This window comes from Rana temporaria, chromosome 7 (genome assembly GCF_905171775.1).
Source record: "Rana temporaria chromosome 7, aRanTem1.1, whole genome shotgun sequence".
Lineage (NCBI taxonomy): Eukaryota > Metazoa > Chordata > Amphibia > Anura > Ranidae > Rana > Rana temporaria.
In genome coordinates, this window is record NC_053495.1 from 188988892 (window position 1) to 189008679 (window position 19788).

Consider the following 19788-nt stretch of genomic DNA (forward strand, 5'->3'; position numbering starts at 1 on the left):
CGTACCATTAAAGATGTCTTTTTGCATTTAAAACCAGAACAGAGCTGTGTGTCTCGTGTCTGGGGGGAATTCTTATGGGTCGTGTTCGTTTGCCTGATTGTGGAGTGTCGATAAGCTGTCGTGGGTTGATGGAAGATCGTAAACGGTGGTGACCATTACAGTCGGCACTTTAACGCTGAATATCGTTGTTATGGATCCGCCCACATGCCCGGACCGGCACAGCCTCTCAGCAAGCTGCTGAGAGCCTGAGCCGGCCGCTCCCGCCCCCTCTACATCCCAGCACTCCAGTGAGTGAGGGGAGGAGGGGACCAAGTTATGACATTTTGCCAAAATGCCAGCAGTTATTTCTTTAATAAAAAACAGTTGACCTAACCTTTGCCCAAGATTCTGACCAATTATAGGGAAAGGTTAGGTGAGCCCATTCTTATCTTCCCTATTATACTCTCCTATCCCATCCAACAAAACCACTTCCTTCCCTGATCAGTCTTGTATTTCTTATATGGACATCACAGGTAAAAGTCAGGTCCAACATTTTAATAGCAAGATGTAGCTCTGAGTAAAAAAACATCACATACCATAACTTGCTTCAAATTACTAGTTGAATAGATTACTTCTAAACTATTAGGCCTAATGCACACTGGATGTTTGGCCATCTCTCCTAAATGCCTTTCCTCTTGGAAAAAAAAAACTTGACGCTTGGAAGGCCTCATGCACACTTAAAAATGCCTTTCTAAAGGCGTTTGTTTTTGTGTTTTTTTTTGCCTCTCAACGACCCTCTATGTTAGCTTATGTGTGCAAGCGGTTGCAGGAGTTCAGAGGAGGAAAAAAAACATCACTTGTGCGTTCAAGAGAGCAGTGTTTTGGCCTAAACGCAGGCAAACATGTCAAAACACATCTAAGCGCTAAGAATGTTTAGTGCTTGAGTGTTTTTTCATTTCAATGGTAAGAATTAGGGTGGTCCCGATACCACTTTTTTAGGACCGAGTACAAGTACCGATACTTTTTATCAAGTACTCACCGATACCGATTAACGATACTTTTTTTAAATCTCATGTGACAATACTTTTTTTTACAATTTTTTTTTTTTACAATGCTTCCTTCCCTGGATGGACAGTGTCAGTGTGTTTTTTTATTTATTCATTTTTTTTTACAATACATTCTTTTTATTATTTATTGCAATTCCTTTTTTTTTATATCAGCCCTGTTGGGGGCTTTGGTGAGATATCAGGGGTCTTAACAGACCTCTGACATTTCTCCCCTGAGACAGAGAAAGGGACTAGGGACACAAATTCCCCAGTCCCTTTCTCTGCAGCCTCAGCTGTACTGAAAATGAGAGAAGACAGCGGCTTCTCTTCATTCATAAACTGAAACGTTGTAAACACAGTTTACGATGTTTCATCACTGACTCTGTACATTTGGAAAAGGTAGGAGCCGGATTTACCGGCTTCTACCGCCGCTCTCCATCCTGACAAATCGTCTCCATCTAGGACACGGCGGCAGCACGGGAGGGGGCGGACACAGCGGCAGCACGGGGGGGAGAAACATGGCGGCAGCATGGGGGGGGGGGACATGGCAGCAGCACGGACGGAGAGAGAGAGGGGGGGAGAGGAGGAGACACATGGCGGCAGCAGCACGGATGGTAGCACGTAGGGAGATGGCAGTATGGAGTGGGACTGGAGGAGGATACGAGGACAGTCAGCGGTGATCAGTGCCTGTAACTCCCCCACCACACTGATCACGCTGACTGTCCAGCCGATACAGCCGATGAAGCATCTGAGAATTTGCCCGAGTACAAGTACTCGGGCAAATGCTCGGTATCGGTCCCGAAACCGATACTAGTATCGATATCGGGACAACCCTAGTAAGAATAAATGAATATTCTGGAAAATTTTATAAATAAAGTCCAAGCATTTGACGTGCCTAAACGGATTTGCAAAACCTTGGCTTAGGTGCATTTTTTAAGCTGCTTTTCTCCTACCAGGAGCCCCACCGGGCTCTGTGTCTGAATGGACACAGGGAGCTGTGACTCAGCTCTGGTGCCCCCATAGCAAGCTGCTTGCTTTGGGGGCACTTGACAGGAGGGAGGGGCCAGAAGAGCCAAAGAGGGACCCAAAAAGAGGAGGATCTGGGCTGCCCTGTGCAAAACCATTACACAGAGCAGATAAGTATGACATGTTTGTTATTTTAAGAGAAAAAAAACGAGACTTTACAGTCATTTTAAGGCCCCTTCCACTGAGCCAACGGATGACAGGTCTGTCTATGCTCACTGAGCGGGAGGGGCCTGTCAAGCTCCACTGATTCCTATGGAGAGATCGGACAAAAACGGACAGCATGTCTGTTTTCATCAGATCTCATCCGAACCGATCTGCCAGGACGGATGACGAACGTCATACGTCTGATTTTAGTAGATCAGATGTAAGGTCAACCCTAGTGAAATGGGCCAAAGGTCGTTTTGGAGTCAGAAAACAAAAGAAAGCCAGACGCCCCTAACAGCAGCATTAAAAACGACCAGTGTGGGAGATGTGGAGAGATGACATCCCTTCCCTAGATAAGGAGAGCTGAGACGATTGTTCGGAAGGTGGTCCTAAACCGGTCATCTCATTCAGGGACAAATTGATCCAAGTCAGGTTTTTGTATAGGGTGTACTATACCCCTGTGAGGCTCCATAAGATGTACCCAACACAGGATCTGAAGTGTCCTTGGTGTCGTGTCCACCTAGGGTCGTATCTGCATATGTTTTGAGACTGTCCAAGTATTGCGGAATTCAGATGTTCGGATGTTTTTGAATAAATTAACCTTAGATTGCAAGCTTCCCCAGAGTTGGTGCTTTTGGGGATACATGAGGATGACCAGCATTCCCATCATTCCAAATTGCTGTCTACTATTTTATGCTAAAAAATAAATCCTCCTTAAGTGGACCTCCTCAGCCCCCCCGTGGCATCTTCCTGGGAAGCAATGGTGGATGCTGTCTTGCCTATGTAAAAGCTTACTTATATAAGTCGTGGCTGTCCTTGGAATTATGATAAAGTGTGGTCTCCTTGGACTTCAGGTAAAGATGCCTTAACTATTCTCATCTCTCACCCTGACCCTTGTCTCCCTTCTCTCTCTTTTACTTCCATCCTTTCATCCCCCCCCCCCCCCCCATCTCTCCTTGTAGCTCTCTTCTTGGCTGCCTTAATGGTCCAACAAGGTGTTCCTCTGTGTCTCATACTCTGGTGCTGAGGCTCATTGTTCTGTATCTTAAGTCTCATACACACGATCGGACTTCCAACTGACTTTTCCATGGATTTTGCTTGGAAGGACGTTGCCCTGCATACACAAGGCAGGACTTTTTCAGCAAACTTTCACCAAATCACGTGTTTTTTCAGCTCTTTACCACCACCCTGTGTGCAACCTCTGCTATTGTTGGCTGATCTTTAGCATGCGTGTTTGTACTTTGGACTTTAGTGAGATGGACTTGTGTACACACGATTAGATTTTGCACCATCAGACATTTGTAGCCGTAAAGTTTTTCTGTTCTCACAGCGAACATTTGTCCGATGAAAAAGTGAAAAAGTTTGTCCAATGAAGCGTATACACGGTCAGATTGTCCGATCAAACAGGTCCGTCGGAGGTTTGTTGTCAAAAAGTCCTATCGTGTGTATGGGCCTTAAGTCTATGTGGTATATTTTCCGTCACATTGTATGGTTGGGTCTTATTGTCCTCCCATTCCTTGCCTGTTATGCATGGCACTCTATTTTATTTATGAGACTATTTCTTCTGTAATGTTTTGATTTTCAATAAAGCACTCCTGATTTGTAAATAAAAACAAAAAAAACATCCAGTGTGCATGAGGCCTTAGGTCCTCTTGAATATACTATCTACTTTAGCTACCTTCGTAGTAAACATGCATCTCACCGATCTTTCCCGGTCTCCTGTTTGAAGACACTGTCACAGTAGTTCATGCGCATCTCCGTCGTTATGTAGACTTTAGCCCCAGTGTAGTTTTCTACCACTTTGCGCAGCATGTTGTACACAATCCCCTTCCCATCCTGCCGCATGTTCCTGAAAGGACCCCATATGACATAGATGGTGTCATTGGTCTCCTTGAAGAAGTAATTGGGGTCTTTGATCAGGAGAGGGACGCTGGTGTGAGACACAACCCTGATTGTAGTCCTCTTCCCAACATCTTCTGTATAGCCTTTGGTGGGAGCATTGTTCATTCTCCATATGCAAGAAGACTGGTCGATTTCGGGTCCAACCTTCTGTCCAATCATCTGCCCCGAATTGGATACGATAGCGCAATGGTTGCAGTCAAGCTCAAGAGGCTGGAGGGAAAAAAAGAGATACAGGTATATCAAGCTTGAAAATATGCCAATTTACTTGCCCTGTGCCTCATTGTTGCTTATGTGTTTCAGGCCTCCTAATTTGCTTTCATCTAACCCAGTTTCCGGAAACTCCCTCTTCCCTATCATAGAGGGCACCAACATTGCCAACCCGGAATTAATTTGTAATGGAGTACAAAACAAAATGATGGACAGCTCAGTTTTTTTCTTACCAAGACACCAACAGAACTAAAATGCCAACAAACATCCTGCAACTCCAGGCTAATAGCAAAAAACACCAAAGAATACACAACGGAGCAGTCTTACCTACCAAAGGACTTGTATTTTGTATATCCAGGTCCAAGAGTTACACAGCCCCACAGCACATCCAGGTGGAGAATACTACACCAGGGATGATATACTTTGCATACTCACCTTAGGTCAGCTTGGAACAAGAAAGGTATGCAGCTCCAGCCAGTGTCTCGGGTTCTCATTGGATAGATTGATAGCAGTGGGAGACATTGGCTCCCACTGCTGTCAATCAAATCCAATGACGCAGGAGCTGGGGGGTGGGGCCGAGTCCTGCTGTCTGTGTCAATAGTCAATAGACGCCCGCACGAGTGGCACCAGAGAAAAAAGCTTCCCCGTCGGGGGGCACCCGAGAAGAGGAGGAGCCAGGAGCGTCACGGAGGGACCCCAGAAGAGGAAACCCTTGCACAGAGTAGGCAAGTAGGACATGTTTGTTATTTAAAAAAAAAAAAAAAAGACTTTATAACCCATTTAAAATTGCTGTTCACAAATGCTCTCCATCCAATCTGACAGAGCTTGAGCTATTTTGCAAAGAAGAATGGGCAAAAAAAGTCCCTCTCTAGATGTGCAAAGCTGGTAGAGACATCCCCAAAAAGACTTGAAGTTGTAATTGCAGCGAAAGGTTGTTCTACAAAGTATTGACTTAGGTGGGCTGAATACAGGGCCGCTGATAGGGGGGGGCCTTCAGTCCTCCTGTAGGGGGCCTGGGCTCACAGGGGGGCCAAAACAGCAGAGGGAATCAGTGCGGTCGGATGGAGGGGCAATTACAGGATGCCCTATTTGACTCTCTGCAGCAGCTGAAAAACGGTTTCTCTCCCTCCCACCGACTTTCAGCTGCTGCAGGGAGAGACACAGATACAGCTGCCGGCTTCCCTGTCCCATTAAAAAAAATAAAAAATTGAAACCCTGTATTGTTTTAATCCTCTGTAAAATAATAAAATACGTGTAAAAAAATTGTAAAACTATTTTTTTTTTCAAAACATTTAAATGTTTTTTAACCACTTCCTTACTGGGCACTTAAACCCCCTTCCTGCCCAGAGGACTTTTTGCGATTCGGCACTGCGTCATTTTAACTGACAATTACGCAGTCTTGCGACGTGGCTCCCAAACAAAATTGACGTGCTTTTTTTTCCACAAATAGAGCTTTCTTTTGGTGGTATTTGATCACCTTTGCGGTTTTTATTTTTTGCGCTATAAACAAAAATAGAGCGACAATTTTGAAAAAAAAAATATATTTTTTACTTGTTGCTATAATAAATAGCTCAATTTTTTTTTTATTCTCAGTCTAGGCCGATACGTATTCTACATATTTTTTGTAAAAAAAAAAAAAAATCGCAATAAGCGACTGGTTTGCGCAAAAGTTATAGCGCCTACAAAAAAAGGGACAGAATTATTATTTTTTATTATTTTTTTTTACTAGTAATGGCGGTGATCTGCGATTTTTATTGCGACTGCGACATTATGGCGGACACATCGGACACTTTTGACACATTTTTGGCACCATTCACATTTATACTGCGATCAGTGCTATAAATATGCACTAATTACTGTATAAATGTGACTGGCAGGGAAGGGGTTAACACTAGGGGGTGAGGAAGGGGTTAAATGTGTACCCTGCATAGTGTTCTAACTGTGGATGAAGGGGGGTGACTGGGGGGGTGACCGATCCCTATGTACAAGAGACACAGATCGGTCTCCTCTCCAGAGACAGCACGCTGTCAGTGTGAGAGCCGTCAATGAGAACATATGAGATCATCTCTCATTGGCCGCACAGATCGCCTAGCAAATGGCCACTCCGATTGGCCGTTCACGACGATCTGTGATTGGCTGTGTCCAAGGGACACGGCCAGCACAGAAGTTCCCCGCTGCACGCTCGGGAGCGCGCGCGGGAAACGCGGAAAGGGGCGGCCGTAAAAACACGGCGCCCCAGAGAAGTAGAACCACCCTGCGGCCGTATATAGTCGTACGGGAAGTGGTTAAAAAAATATATAAAATGTTTTTGTTCAAAATTTTAAAAAAACTATTTAAAAAAGGGCTAATTCACACAGCTTCTCTGTTATCTCTGTCTCCGCTAAGAATGATTTTAGAATATTTTAAGTGAAAATCTTGTTTTTACATATTTGAGGGGGGCCCTGCCAGGTAGGCTGTACAGGGGCCCCGTGATTTCTAACAGCAGCCCTGCCTCCTGAAGAACCACTTCATTTTATACAAATATCTCACAACAATCTTTTTTTCTCAGTAAAAGGAAAAAAATAAAAAATAAAGAGAAAAATAAAAGACATGTGCCAAATAACAATCTGCTCCCCACAGTGAGTATTTTCATTTTCAATAAAAAAAGCCATAGATAGAGAACAAGAAAGTGAAAGACATTAATATTGTTTCAATTTTATTGAATAGATTTATGGATAATCTGGGCATAAAGCAGAAAAGCAATAGAAAAGGCAGACGCACGTTGCATATTTTATTTATACATATAAATTGTGGTCTGCTTTGCTGGCTGAGATTACACTTTCATTCTATGAATTGTCTCCTAACAAAGCATGTCAGCTGTAATCTGCGCTGCCTCTCCAGACGCCGCAGCACGTCGCTCTTATCTCTCCTGGATTCCTGTAAAACACTCGGATTTTATACGGATAATAAATGTCACTTTGATGGTAAGAAATAAAAAATAGGCATATTTCAATATTGCCTTGGCTATAGAAATTAGATTTTTTTTTAAAACCGTAATGAGCAATATAATTAAATATGCAAGGAACACAGCTAAGTACTCTTAGTAAAAAAGTAGTCATTGTTTTAATTGTATTTGGTTACTCACAGCACAAAAATGGCTTCCGAGTTTAAAGGCAGCGCCATAAAGTGAACCGGTGCTATGCCCCTCTTGGCCCATAGGACACATTGGGCCAGATTCATGTACATCCGCGGCGGCGTAGCGTATCGTCTTTACGTTACACCGCCGCAAGTTTTCAGCGCAAGTGCCTGATTCACCAAGCACTTGCGTGTAAACTTACGGCGGTGTAATGTAAAGCCGTCCGGCGCAAGCCCGCCTAATTCAAATGGGGCGTGTACCATTTAAATTAGGCGCGCTCCCGCGCCGAACGTTCTAAGCATGCTCCGTGCGAAAATTTCCCGCCATGCTTTGCGCGAAAAAACGTCGCCCCGACGTAATGTTTTGAACGGCGACTTGCGTTACGTCGTTTCGTATTCCCGGACGTCTTACGCCAAAAAAAAAAAAATTGAAATTTGACGCGGGAACGACGGCCATACTTTAACATGGCTGGTCTAAATGTAAGCCATGAAAAAGCAGGCTTATGTTTGCGACGGGAAAAACCGACTAGCGACGACGTAACGAACACGCGTACCTTCGTGGATCGGCGTAAAAGCTAATTTGCATACCCGACGCTGGAAAACAACGCAAACTCCACCCAGCGGCGGCCGAAGTATTGCATCCTAAGATCCGAAGGCGTACGCCTGTCGGATCTTAGCCAAATGCCGTCGTATCTTGTTTGTGAATTACAAATTAAGATACGACGCGGGAAATTTGAAAGTACGCCGGAGTATCAGCAGATACTCCGGCGTACTTAGTCTGTGAATCTGGCCCTTTCTCTTTAACCACTTAAGACCCGGACCATTATGCAGGTAAAGGACCTGGCCCCTTTTTGCGATTCGGCACTGCGTCGCTCTAACTGACAATTGCGCGGACGTGCGACGTGGCTCCCAAACAAAGTTGGCGTCCGTTTTTTCCCACAAATAGAGCTTTCTTTTGGAGGTATTTGATCACCTCTGCGGTTTTTATTTTTTGCGATATAAACAAAAATAGAGCGACAGTTTTGAAAACAATTCAATATTTTTTACTTTTTGCTATATAAATATCCCCCAAAAATATATAAAAAAAAATGTTTTCCTCAGTTTAGGCCGATACGTATTCTTCTACCTATTTTTGGTAAAAAAAAATCGCAATACGCGTTTATTGATTGGTTTGCGCAAAAGTTATAGCGTTTACAAAATAGGGGATAGTTTTATGGCATTTTTATTAATATTTTTTTTTTTTTACTAGTAATGGCGGCGATCAGCGTTTTTTTTCATGACTGCGACATTATGGCGGACACATCGGACACTTTTGACACATTTTTGGGACCTTTGTCATTTTCACAGCGAAAAGTGCTATAAAAATGCACTGATACTGTGAAAATTACAATGGCAGTGAAGGGGTTAACCACTAGGGGGCGCTAAAGGGGTTAAGTGTGCCCTAAGGGAGTGATTCTTACTGTAGGGGGGCGTGGTTGGACGTGTGACGTCACTGATCGTCGCTCCCTAGCCACAGCCACAGAGAAAAACGGGATAGGTTTGTTTACACTCACCTCTCCCCCTTCTTTAGCTCCTGTGACCCGATCGCAGGACACCGGCGGCGATCGGGTCCGCGGGTCCCGCGGGCGCGGTCACGGAGCTTCAGCCTGGGTCACGAGCACGCCGGTGGCAGGCGTGTGTGCAACCCACGGCTGAGCACTTAACCCTCCTGGCGGTATTCCCGAGTCTGACTCAGGGTTACATTTCTGTGCTGCGATCGGTAACCCCGAGTCAGACTCGGGCTTGCCTTGCTGAATCCACAGGCAGTGTTTTACTTACCTTGTCCCTGGATCCAGCGATGCCACCGCGCTGTGTGAGCGAACAGGTCCTCGCTCGATTCACACAGTGCCTGTGTGCCGCCGCTCTCCGTTCCCTGCAACGTTACGACGCACGGGAGCGGAGAACGGCGCCAAATTCAAAAAGGTAAACAAACACATTACATACAGTATACTGTAATCTTATAGATTATAGTACTGTATGTAAATAATACACACCCCCCTTGTCCCTAGTGGTCCCAACGCACTAGAGCAATTAGGAGACAGGGACAGAATGTTTTCAATCTATAATAGGAAGTGCCTGAACAAGGACCTTCATGGCAGGTAACCAGGTAGTATTTTAATGAAAGACGCAAAAACATTGAAAAGTATTTTTAAAGTCAAAGCTTTTTTTAAAGAAAAAAAATCTCATTGACTGGGTTTAAATAAACTAATGATTTTGGGTTACTCTAGCTCCCTTATGTGTTTTTTCATGTCGCCTTATGTGGTTACTCTCGTTCCCTTAAAAAACTAGGGGCAGATCCACAAAGAAATTACGCCGGCGTATCTATTGATACGCCGGCGTAATTTAAAAATTTCCGCGTTGTATCTTTGTTTTGAATCCTCAAAACAAGATACGACGGCATCTCGGCTTGATCCGACAGGCGTACGTCTTCGGATCTTAGATGCAATTTTTCGGCGGTAGTTAGGTGGCGTTTCCATCAAAATTCGCGTTGAGTATGCAAATTAGCTATTTACGGCGATCCACGAACGTACGTCGGCCCGGCGCATTTTTTCCGTCGTTTGCGTTTGGCTTTTTCCGGCATATAGTTAAAGCTGCTGTTCTGAGGCATACTCAATGTTAAGTATGGCTGTCCTTCCCGCGTACAATTTTGAATTTTTTGCGTCGTTTGCGTAAGTCGTTCGCGAATAGGAATTTGCGTAGAATGACGTCACCGTCGTAAGCATTGGCTGGTTCCGGTTTAATTTCGAGCATGCACACTGGGATACCCCCAGGGACGGCACAGTTAAAAAAAAAACGTTGTTTACGTCGGGTCAGGACGTATTAACATAAAACACGCCCCCATCACTTCCATTTGAATTCCGCGCCCTTACGCCGCAACAGATACACTACGCCGCCGTAACTTACGGCGCGGATTCGAACCAAACAAAAGTAAGTTACAACGGCGTAGCGTATCTTAGATACTAGATAGATGTATGTGGATCTGGCCCCTAATGTGTAGCCATAAATGTGGAAAACCAACTGTTGTTTACAAAGCTCAATAGCTCAAGCTCCAAAATACATTCATATTAATGCCATCTTTTCACCCTGTACTAAATATATATTTGCAAAGGTTTAATAGAAACAACAAAGAAAAAAAAAACAATTAAGAAAATAAATAAATATAAGTTTAAAAAGGGCTAAAGTTTAAAAATAAAATCAACCCCAAACCAAGACAATTCCAATGTGAGAAAATCCCATTTATTTGTTGTAGATCACAGCTTTGGTTTTCACACAGCTTTATACACTGATATGGGATTTCTATTATTCCCTGTCATTTTGGGTTTTAGCATTGAGGTCAAACATTCTATTGAGCACCTGGGGTAAGGTCAGGATGTGCTGGAAACATTTTACTACTTTTTATAGGTGTAATTTAGAATAAATGATTCCCGGACTGCAGCTGAGCTGCGGAAATGCTGTACTGTGATTATTAAAGTTTTACCTAAACTAAAAAAAAAAAAGATTTTCTATGTTATAGAAAACATGGGGGTAGATTCAGGTAGGGGCGCGCAGTGCTACGGCGGCGCAGCGTACCGTTTTTATGCTACGCCTCCGTAAATTACTGGAGCTACGCTTCATTCACAAAGCATTTGCTCAGTAATTTGCGGCGGCGTTTCGTAAAAGGGGCCGGCGTAAGCACGCGTAATTTAAATGATCCCGTAGGGGGCGTGGATCATTTAATTTAGGCGCGTTCCCGCACCGAACGTACTGCGCATGCTCCGTCGGGAAAATTTCCCGACGTGCATTGCGTTAAATGACGTCGCAAGGACGCCATTTGCTTCGACGTGAATGTAAATGGCGTCCAGCGCCATTCACGATCCACTTACGCAAACAACGTAAATTTCGAAAATCGCGACGCGGGAACGACACCTATACTTACCATTGGCTGCGCGTCCTAATAGCAGGAGCAGCCTTACGACGAAAGCGACGAGCGCAAACGACATAAAACACGACCGCCGGGCGCGCGTACGTTTGTGAATCGGCGTGAGTATGTAATTTGCATACTCTATGCTGACAACTACGGGAACGCCACCTAGCGGCCAGCGTCAGAATGCAGCCTAAGATACGACGGCATAAGAACCTTATGCCAGTCGTATCTTAGGCTACATTCGGCGTATCGAGCTTTCTGAATACAGAGAGTTGATACGCCGGCGCTACTTAGCAATTACGCTGCGTATCTATGGATACGCAGGCGTAATTGCTTGCTGAATCCACCCCATGGAAAACATCTAGAGATGTTATTGTGCCTAAGCAGTACCTTGAGCCTAGGTTCACACTGCTGCGAATTCAAAATTGCGGTAAAATGCGCGATTTTACCGCGATTTTGCGGCTGCGATTTCGCGGCTGCGATTTTGCCGCGATTTCGGGCGCAATTTAATGTAAATCGCGGCCCGAAATCGCAAAAAGTAGTACAGGAACTACTTTTTGAAATCGCAGATGCGGCGTCGCACTGATTTGAGATGCGATTTGACATGTCAAATCGCATCTCAAATCGTTCCAAATCGTACCCAGTGTGAACCAGGGCTAAAAAAACTATTTTGTGCCAAAATAGCAGTGCACTTCCTGTGCCTACAGCGTCATAGTTGTATACAGTGCATCCGACAAGTATCCACAGTGCTTCACTTTTTCCACATTTTGTTATGTTACAGCCTTATTTCAAATGTATTAAATGTATTATTTATTTATTCTACAAATACCACATAGTGACAACGTGAAAGACGTTTGTTTGAAATCTTTGCAAATTTATTAAAAATAAAAAACAAAAAATCCCATGTAGATATAGATACAGTAAAACCTTGGTTTGAGAGTAACTTGGTTTGAGAGCATTTTGCAAGACAAGCTACATTTTTTAATAAATGTTGCCTTGATATACAAGCGATGTCTTGATATAAGAGTAGCGTCATGTCACAACTGAGTATAAAAAAGAATAGAGGAGCCTCTAAGTGTAGCAATATGGTTACATTTAACTACTTCCTGACCTGCTGCCGCAGTTCTACAGCGGCAGGTCGGCTCCCCTGCGTGAGAGGCCGTACAATAACGTCGGCTCTCTCTGCGGCCACTCGCTCGTCCGTGACTCCCATGCGCGATCGCCGCCGGGCACCCGCGATTGCTTGTTACAGAGCGGGGACCGGGAGCTGTGTGTGTACACACACAGCTCCCGGTCCTGTCAGGGGGAGAAATGCCTGACCGTCTGCTCATACAATGTATGAACAGAAGATCAGTAATTTCCCCTAGTGAGGCCACCCCCCCTACAGTTAGAACACACCCAGGGAACATACTTAACCCCTTCCCCGCCCCCTAGTGTTAACCCCTTCCCTGCCAGTGGCATTTTTATAGTAATCCAATGCATTTTTATAGCACTGATCGCTGCCATTACTAGTAAAAAAAATAAATTTATAAAAATGCCATAAAACTACCCCCTATTTTGTAAACGCTATAACTTTTGCGCAAACCAATCAATAAACGTTTATTGCGATTTTTTTTTACGAAAAATATGTAGAAGAATACGTATCGGCCTAAACTGATGAAAAACATTTTTTTTTATATATTTTTGGGGGATATTATGGTAAAAAGTAAAACATTTTCATTTTTTTCGAAATTGTCGCTCTATTTTAGTTTATAGCGCAAAAACTAAAAACCGCAGAGGTGATCAAATACCACCAAAAGAAATCTCTATTTGTGGGAAAAAAAGGACGCCAATTTTGTTTGGAAAGCCACGTCGCACGACCGCGCAATTGTCATTTAAAGCGACGCAGTGCCGAATCGCAAAAAGTGCTCTGGTCTTTGACCAGCAATATGGTCCGGGGGTTAAGTGGTTAATGAAGGTACAACATTTAGCAACTTATTGCTACACTTAGAGGTGCCTCTCTTCTCTTTTATACCCTGTAAAAAAAAATGCTTTGATATACAAGTGCTTTGGATTACAAGCACGTTTCTGGAACGAATTATGCTTGCAAACCAAGGTTTTACTGTATAAGTATTCACAGTCTTTGTTATGACACTCAAAATCTAGCTCAGGTGCATCCTGTTTCCACTGATCATCGTTGAGATGTTTATACAACTTGATTGGAGTCCACCTGTGGTAAATTCAGTTGATTGGACATGATTTAGAAAGGCACACACCGGCCTATATAAGGTCCCACAGTTAACAGTGCATGTCAGAGCACAAACCAAGCCATGAAGTCCAAGGAGTTGTCTGTAGACCTCTGAGACAGGATTGTATTGAGGCACAGATCTGAGGAAGGGTACAGAGCACAGTGGCCTCCATCATCTGTAAATGGAAGAAGTTTGGAACCACCAAATGGTCACTCTGAGCTTTTCTGGATCATCTTCTTGGGGTTGAAAAAATTCAAAGCCATTATTACTTGAGCCTCTCAGTAAAACTTCAATGCCTCCTTGACCCAGTCACCCCACCCATTCCTACCTTCCTCTCTGGCCTTCATGTCTCTTCTTTCCCCCTTCCTCCAATGAATTCTGTTATTTTTTCATCTTTGCTTTCCCTTTTTTCCATCACCACACAAGATAGGCAGATGGAATTGCATAAGGACACCATTAGCCAGATTCAGGTAGAGTTACGCCGGCGTATCAGTAGATACGCCGTCGTAACTCTGAATCTGCACCGTCGTATATTTAAGGGTATTTTAAAATTGAGATACACTTAAATCTAGCTAAGATACGACCGCCTGCGCCGTTGTATCTTAGGCCTTGTACACACGGGCAAACAAGTCCGCTGAAAACGGTCCGCTGTACCGTTTTTAGCGGACATGCCCGCCCGGAGATTTCTGTATGATGGCTGTACACACCATCATACAGAAATGAGAGACAATCCGCGCGAACAGACAGCGCGGTGACGTGTTTGCGCCGTTGCCACGACGATGACGCGGCGACGTGCGCGACGCTGAAAGGTCAATGCTTCCACGCATGCGTCAAAGTCATTCGACGCATGCGAGAGATGGCGGCCGCTCGGACATGTACGGTAAGTCTGTACAGACGATCGAACATGTCCGACGGACAGGATTCCAGCGGGCATGTTTCTAAGCAAGTTTAGAAACATTTGTCTGCTCGAAAACGGTCTGGCGGGGAATCCTGTCCGATCGGCCGTACACACGACCGAACATGTCTGCTGAAACTGGTCCGCGGACCAGTTTCAGCAGACATGTTCGGTCGTGTGTACGGGGCCTTAGCTGTCTATTTAGGCCGGCCGCTAGGGGCGTGTACGCAGATTTACGCCTAGAATGCGTAAATCAGCGAGATACGCCTATTCACGAACATACGCTTGCCCGTCGCAGTAAAGATACGCCGTTTACGTAAGGCGTTTTCAGGCCTAAAGATATTCCACCAAAAAGATGGCGCAGCCAATGTTAAGTATGGACGGAACCGCATCTAATTTTTAATTTTTTACGTCGTTTGCGTAAGTCGTCCGTGAATGGGGCTGCCCGTAATTTACGTACACGTCAAAAGCAATGAGTCTTTGCGGCGTAAGTTGGAGCATGCACACTGGGTTACGTCCACGGACGGTGCATGCGCCGTTCGTTAAAAACGTCATTTACGTGGGGTCATGCTTTATTTACATAAAACACGCCCACCTCTTCACAATTTGAATTAGACGCGCTTACGCCGGCACATTTACGATACGCCGCCGTAACTTAGGACGCAAGTGCTTTGTGAATACAGCACTTGCCTCTCTAACTTACGGCGGCGTAGCGTATATGAGATACGCTACGTCTGCCTAACGTTAGGCACCTCTACGTGAATCCAGCTATATGTTCCCAAAACAACCACCTTCTCTTGTAACCTGCCTGAGATCAGCTTCAATATATCACTTGTGGTTGCGCATTATCATCGTAAGAATCCACACTGAAATTTCGAAGGTGTGTCTGCTTTTCCTCTATCTTATCACTTGAAGTCAATAATGGTGACAGATGTATTGTCTGATGCCACTGGGTCATTGCTTTATTTGTGACAATGTGTTGCTTGATGGAACAATTTTCTGTAACTACTTTAGAAAATCAATAAATCTTTAATCCTTAAAAAAAGTACCATGTCTGTGTCTGCGGATGACACAAAGTTACGTAGAAGAATAAAGTCTTTACAAGAAGATGTCTCAGATTTACAAGATGTACTGCTTGATTGGGCAACTATTTGGCAAATGATGTTTAACCACTTAAGCCCCGGACCTTTAGGCAGCTAAATGCCCAGGCCAGGTTTTGCGATTCGGCACTGCGTCGCTTTAACAGACAATTGCGCGGTCGTGCGACGTGGCTCCCAAACAAAATTTACGTCCTTTTTTCCCCACAAGTAGAGCTTTCTTCGGTGGTATTTGATCGCCTGTGCGGTTTTTATTTTTTGCGCTATAAACAAAAAAGAGCGACAATTTTGAAAAAAAATACAATATTTTTTACTTGTTGCTATAATAAATAGCCCAATTAAAAAAAAAAAGAAAATTCTCAGTTTAGGCCGATACGTATTCTACATATTTTTGGTTAAAAAAAAAGGCAATAAGCGTCTGGTTTGCGCAAAAGTTATAGCACCTATAAAATAGGGGACAGAATTGTTTTTTTATTTTTTTTATTTTTTTTACTAGTACTGGCGGCGATCTGTGATTTTTATTGGGACGGCGACATTATGGCGGACACATCGGACACATTTTTGGCGCCATTCACATTTTTACCGCGATCAGTGCTATAAATATGCACTAATTACTGTATAAATGTGAATGGCATTGAAGGGGTTAACACTAGGGGGTGAGGAAGGGGTTAAATATGTTCCCTATATAGTGTTCTAACTGTGGGGGAAGGGGGGTGACTGGGGGGGAGGTGACCGATCTGTGTCCCTATGTACAAGAGACACAGATCGGTCTCCTCTCCAGAGACAGGACGCTGTCTCTGTGTGAGCCAGCAATGAGAGATGATCTCAAATGTTTACATTTGAGATCATCTCTCATTGGCCGCACAGATCGCATAGCAAACGGCCACTCTGATTGGCCGTTGGCCGCGATCTGAGATTGGTTGTGTCCAAGGGACACGGCCAACACAGAGTTTCCCCGCCAGGAACGCCAAAAGGGGTGGACGTCAATTGACGTCCACTTGGATTTTCAGGTCCGCGCTGTAGCCGTCATTCGGCTATAGCGCGGGCCCCAGGCGGTTAAAAGGGTTGTAAAGCTTCATGTTTTTTCACCTTAATGCATCCTATCCATCCCCCCCCAGCCCCCGTTTTACTTACCTGAGACCCGAATTCCCTTGAGCGCAATCCCACAATGCTTTCCGGAGCTCTTGTCGGCTCTTCATTGGATGATTGATGGCAGCGCAGCCATTGGCTCCCACTGCTGTCAATCAAATTAATGATGCGTCAGGGGCGGGGCCGAGTCATACACTTGGCGGATATGCCCACCAAGTATATCACACGGGAGTGTGGCGGCAAGGTAACCCCTTCGGGAGACAGCTTTCCAGAGTGGTTTAGCTCTTGCTGCGAGAGCCGCCGTGGGACCCCAGAAGAGGATGTTCGGGGCCACTCTGTGCAAAATTAACTGCACAGTGAAGGTAAGTATGACATGTTTGTTTAAAAAAAAAAAAGAACTAACCCATAGTATCCTTTTAATGGTGACAAATGTAAAGTTATGCAATTGGAGGCTTAAAACATGCATGCATCATACATAAACCGCTTGCCGACCAGCTGCCGCAGTTTTACGGCGGCAGGTCGGCTCGGCTGCGCGAGATCACGTAACATTACATCATCTCGCGAATCAGCCAATAGGGGCCGCTCGCCCCTGTTTCTGACGCGTGTGCCCGGCGGGCGCGATCACAGCCGGCACCCGCAATCGCTCATTACAGAGGTACGTGACAGAAACAGGAAGCAAAGAGAAATCTTCACAATAGAACATAGATGGCAAAAAGAAACCTTACCCTCCCTTACTTGATCATAACTAAAGAAAAAAAAGTTTTGCCTTAAGTTCTACATTAACAAAAAAATTATGGATAATGTTTATTTTATTGTGTTTAATGTGTTAAGGGCTAAGATTTCCTTTTTTTCGAAATTCCAGCTCCTCTATGTACCAATATACATTAATGTACCTTTGTTTCAGAAAAATAAAAGCTTTCTTTGATTTTTAGAACAAGGCCTTACCTTAGCCCCTGATGTGCTCCATAGAAAAGTCAATGACTTCCTTGTTTTTTAGATCTGGCAACTGAAAACCAGTAACACACAGGAAGCGGTTCACCAGCTGACCTCATTAGCGCACACCCACCCTGGATCCATTAACTATGTTTGCTTGCCTGGCTTGTCTATGCACATACCTCCCAACCGTCCCGGATTCCGCGGGATGCTCCCGCAATTTAACTACTTAAGGACCGCTGCATGTATATTTACATCGGCAGAATGGCACGGACAGGCACATCAACGTACCTGTACGTGCCTGCCTAGACGTGGGTCGGTGGTCCGATCGGGACCCCCACCCCGGTACATGCGGCGGTTCCCGTGGCTGTCCGAGCGACCTGGGATGAGGGGGCGGCTGTTCGTTTTTGTCCGCCCCCTCCGGATCGCTCTCAGCCAATCCGCGCGCTCCCCCTGCGTGTCACTTCCTCCTCCTGTGTAAACACAGGAAGAGGGAAGTGATGTGATGTGATCTCTCCTGTCGGCGGTATTTTCAACCGCCGCTGAGGAGAGATCACATCACACAGTGAGTCTGCACAACACTACACTGACACCAGTACACACAGGCACATTTAACCCCTTGTGATCACCCCCCTGTCACAGTGTCACTGAATGCAGTGATCATATATGTACTGATCACTGCATTTAGTGTCAGTGTTACAGGCAGTTAGTGTTAGGTCCAGGGTAGCCCCTGTACCCCCCCTAATAAAGTTTTAACCCCTTGATCACCGCCCTAGTTAACCCTTTCACTCCCTATTGCCAGTGTCACTAAGCGATCATTTTTCTGATCGCTGTATTAGTGTCGCTGTTCCCGCTAGGTAGCTATTTTTTTTTATTGCAATTTTTTTTTACTAAAGACATGTGGCTGAATAAATTTTGGCCTAAATGTTTGACTAAAATTTAGTTTGTTTGATTTTTCTTATAACAAAAAGTAAAAAATATTGTTTTTTTTTCAAAAATGTCGCTCTATTTTTGTATATAGCGCAAAAAATAAAAATCGCAGAGGCAATCAAATACCACCAAAAGAAAGCTCTATTAGTGGGAAGAAAAAGACGCGAATTTTGTTTGGGAGCCACGTCGCACGACCGCGCAATTGTCTGTTAAATCGACGCAGTGCCGAATTGTAAAAACCCCTTGGGTCATTTAGCAGCATATTGGTCCGGTCCTTAAGTGGTTAAAGTGTGTCCCGGGGTCCCGCGGACCAGACTAGAGTCCTGGAAAACAGGGCCCCCTTGCGCGACATTTGGTGGGGCGACATGCCGTGCCTCCATGTTTGTTTTTGTTTCCCGCCGCCATGTTTGAGTCCGGTGCCCTGTGATTGGGCGTATGGTGGTCATGTGCGGCGTGGGGCTGGCCTGTCAGCGAACGTCTAGAAGTCACGCCTCCGCACATGACCGCTACACGCCCAATCACAGTGCGACGGTACAGTGCAGTCATACACCATGGAGCGGGCTGCAGCGGGCGGATGGAGCAGACGGGGAGTCGGGACAGAGCGGTACTTGCACAGGTAGGAGAACCCCCCCCGCTCAACAACTTTGACTTTGATCCCCGGTCAATGCAGGTCGCCACAGCTGCTAGGTTTGTACGGCATCCCCAGAGTCCCTCCATTTGGGCCCAGGCTGTAGGTTGGACACCCCTGATGTAGTGCAAAGGCCTACCTGATTGAATACAGAGTAAATGGATAGATAGGTGGGTCTATATTCTATAGTTTTGGAAAATCTAAAAGAAACTGTACAGAGATTGTACAATTTTTTTTACAATATTGGTACATTAATAGTATATTGGTACATAGGGGAGCTGGAATAAAAAAATAACAAAAATAACAGGTGAACTTAGCCTTTAAACTAAAAACACTTGAGAGAGAGATGTAATATTGCTCCCATAGGCCTCATTTAAATTGCATATGTTCAGTTTTGGCCACCAGGACACAAAAAGAATGGTGCAGAACTGAAGAGAGAAGAACTGGGGATATGATCACTTTGTATGAAAACATAAATTGTCCATATAGTAAACAAAGTTGTTCCTTTTAAAGTTAATTGAAATAATGAAGCCTCATACACACGACAGAAGAGCATTTGGCCGGGAATCCCAGCCGTGTGTATGCTCCCTAGCAGTATTCCCGTCAGGAAAACAGCTGGGAATCCCG

At 44.8% G+C, this 19788-nt stretch overlaps 1 protein-coding gene across 1 annotated transcript in view; it reads right to left on the minus strand.

Moving 5' to 3' along the window:
- ST6GALNAC3 (ST6 N-acetylgalactosaminide alpha-2,6-sialyltransferase 3) overlaps positions 1-19788 on the minus strand; it is a 365261-nt gene that overhangs the window by 161589 nt on the left and 183884 nt on the right. The window contains exon 3 of the mRNA XM_040360672.1: positions 3898-4307. Within this exon, the coding sequence (XP_040216606.1) occupies positions 3898-4307 (410 nt within the window). The remainder of the gene's footprint in view (positions 1-3897; positions 4308-19788) is intronic.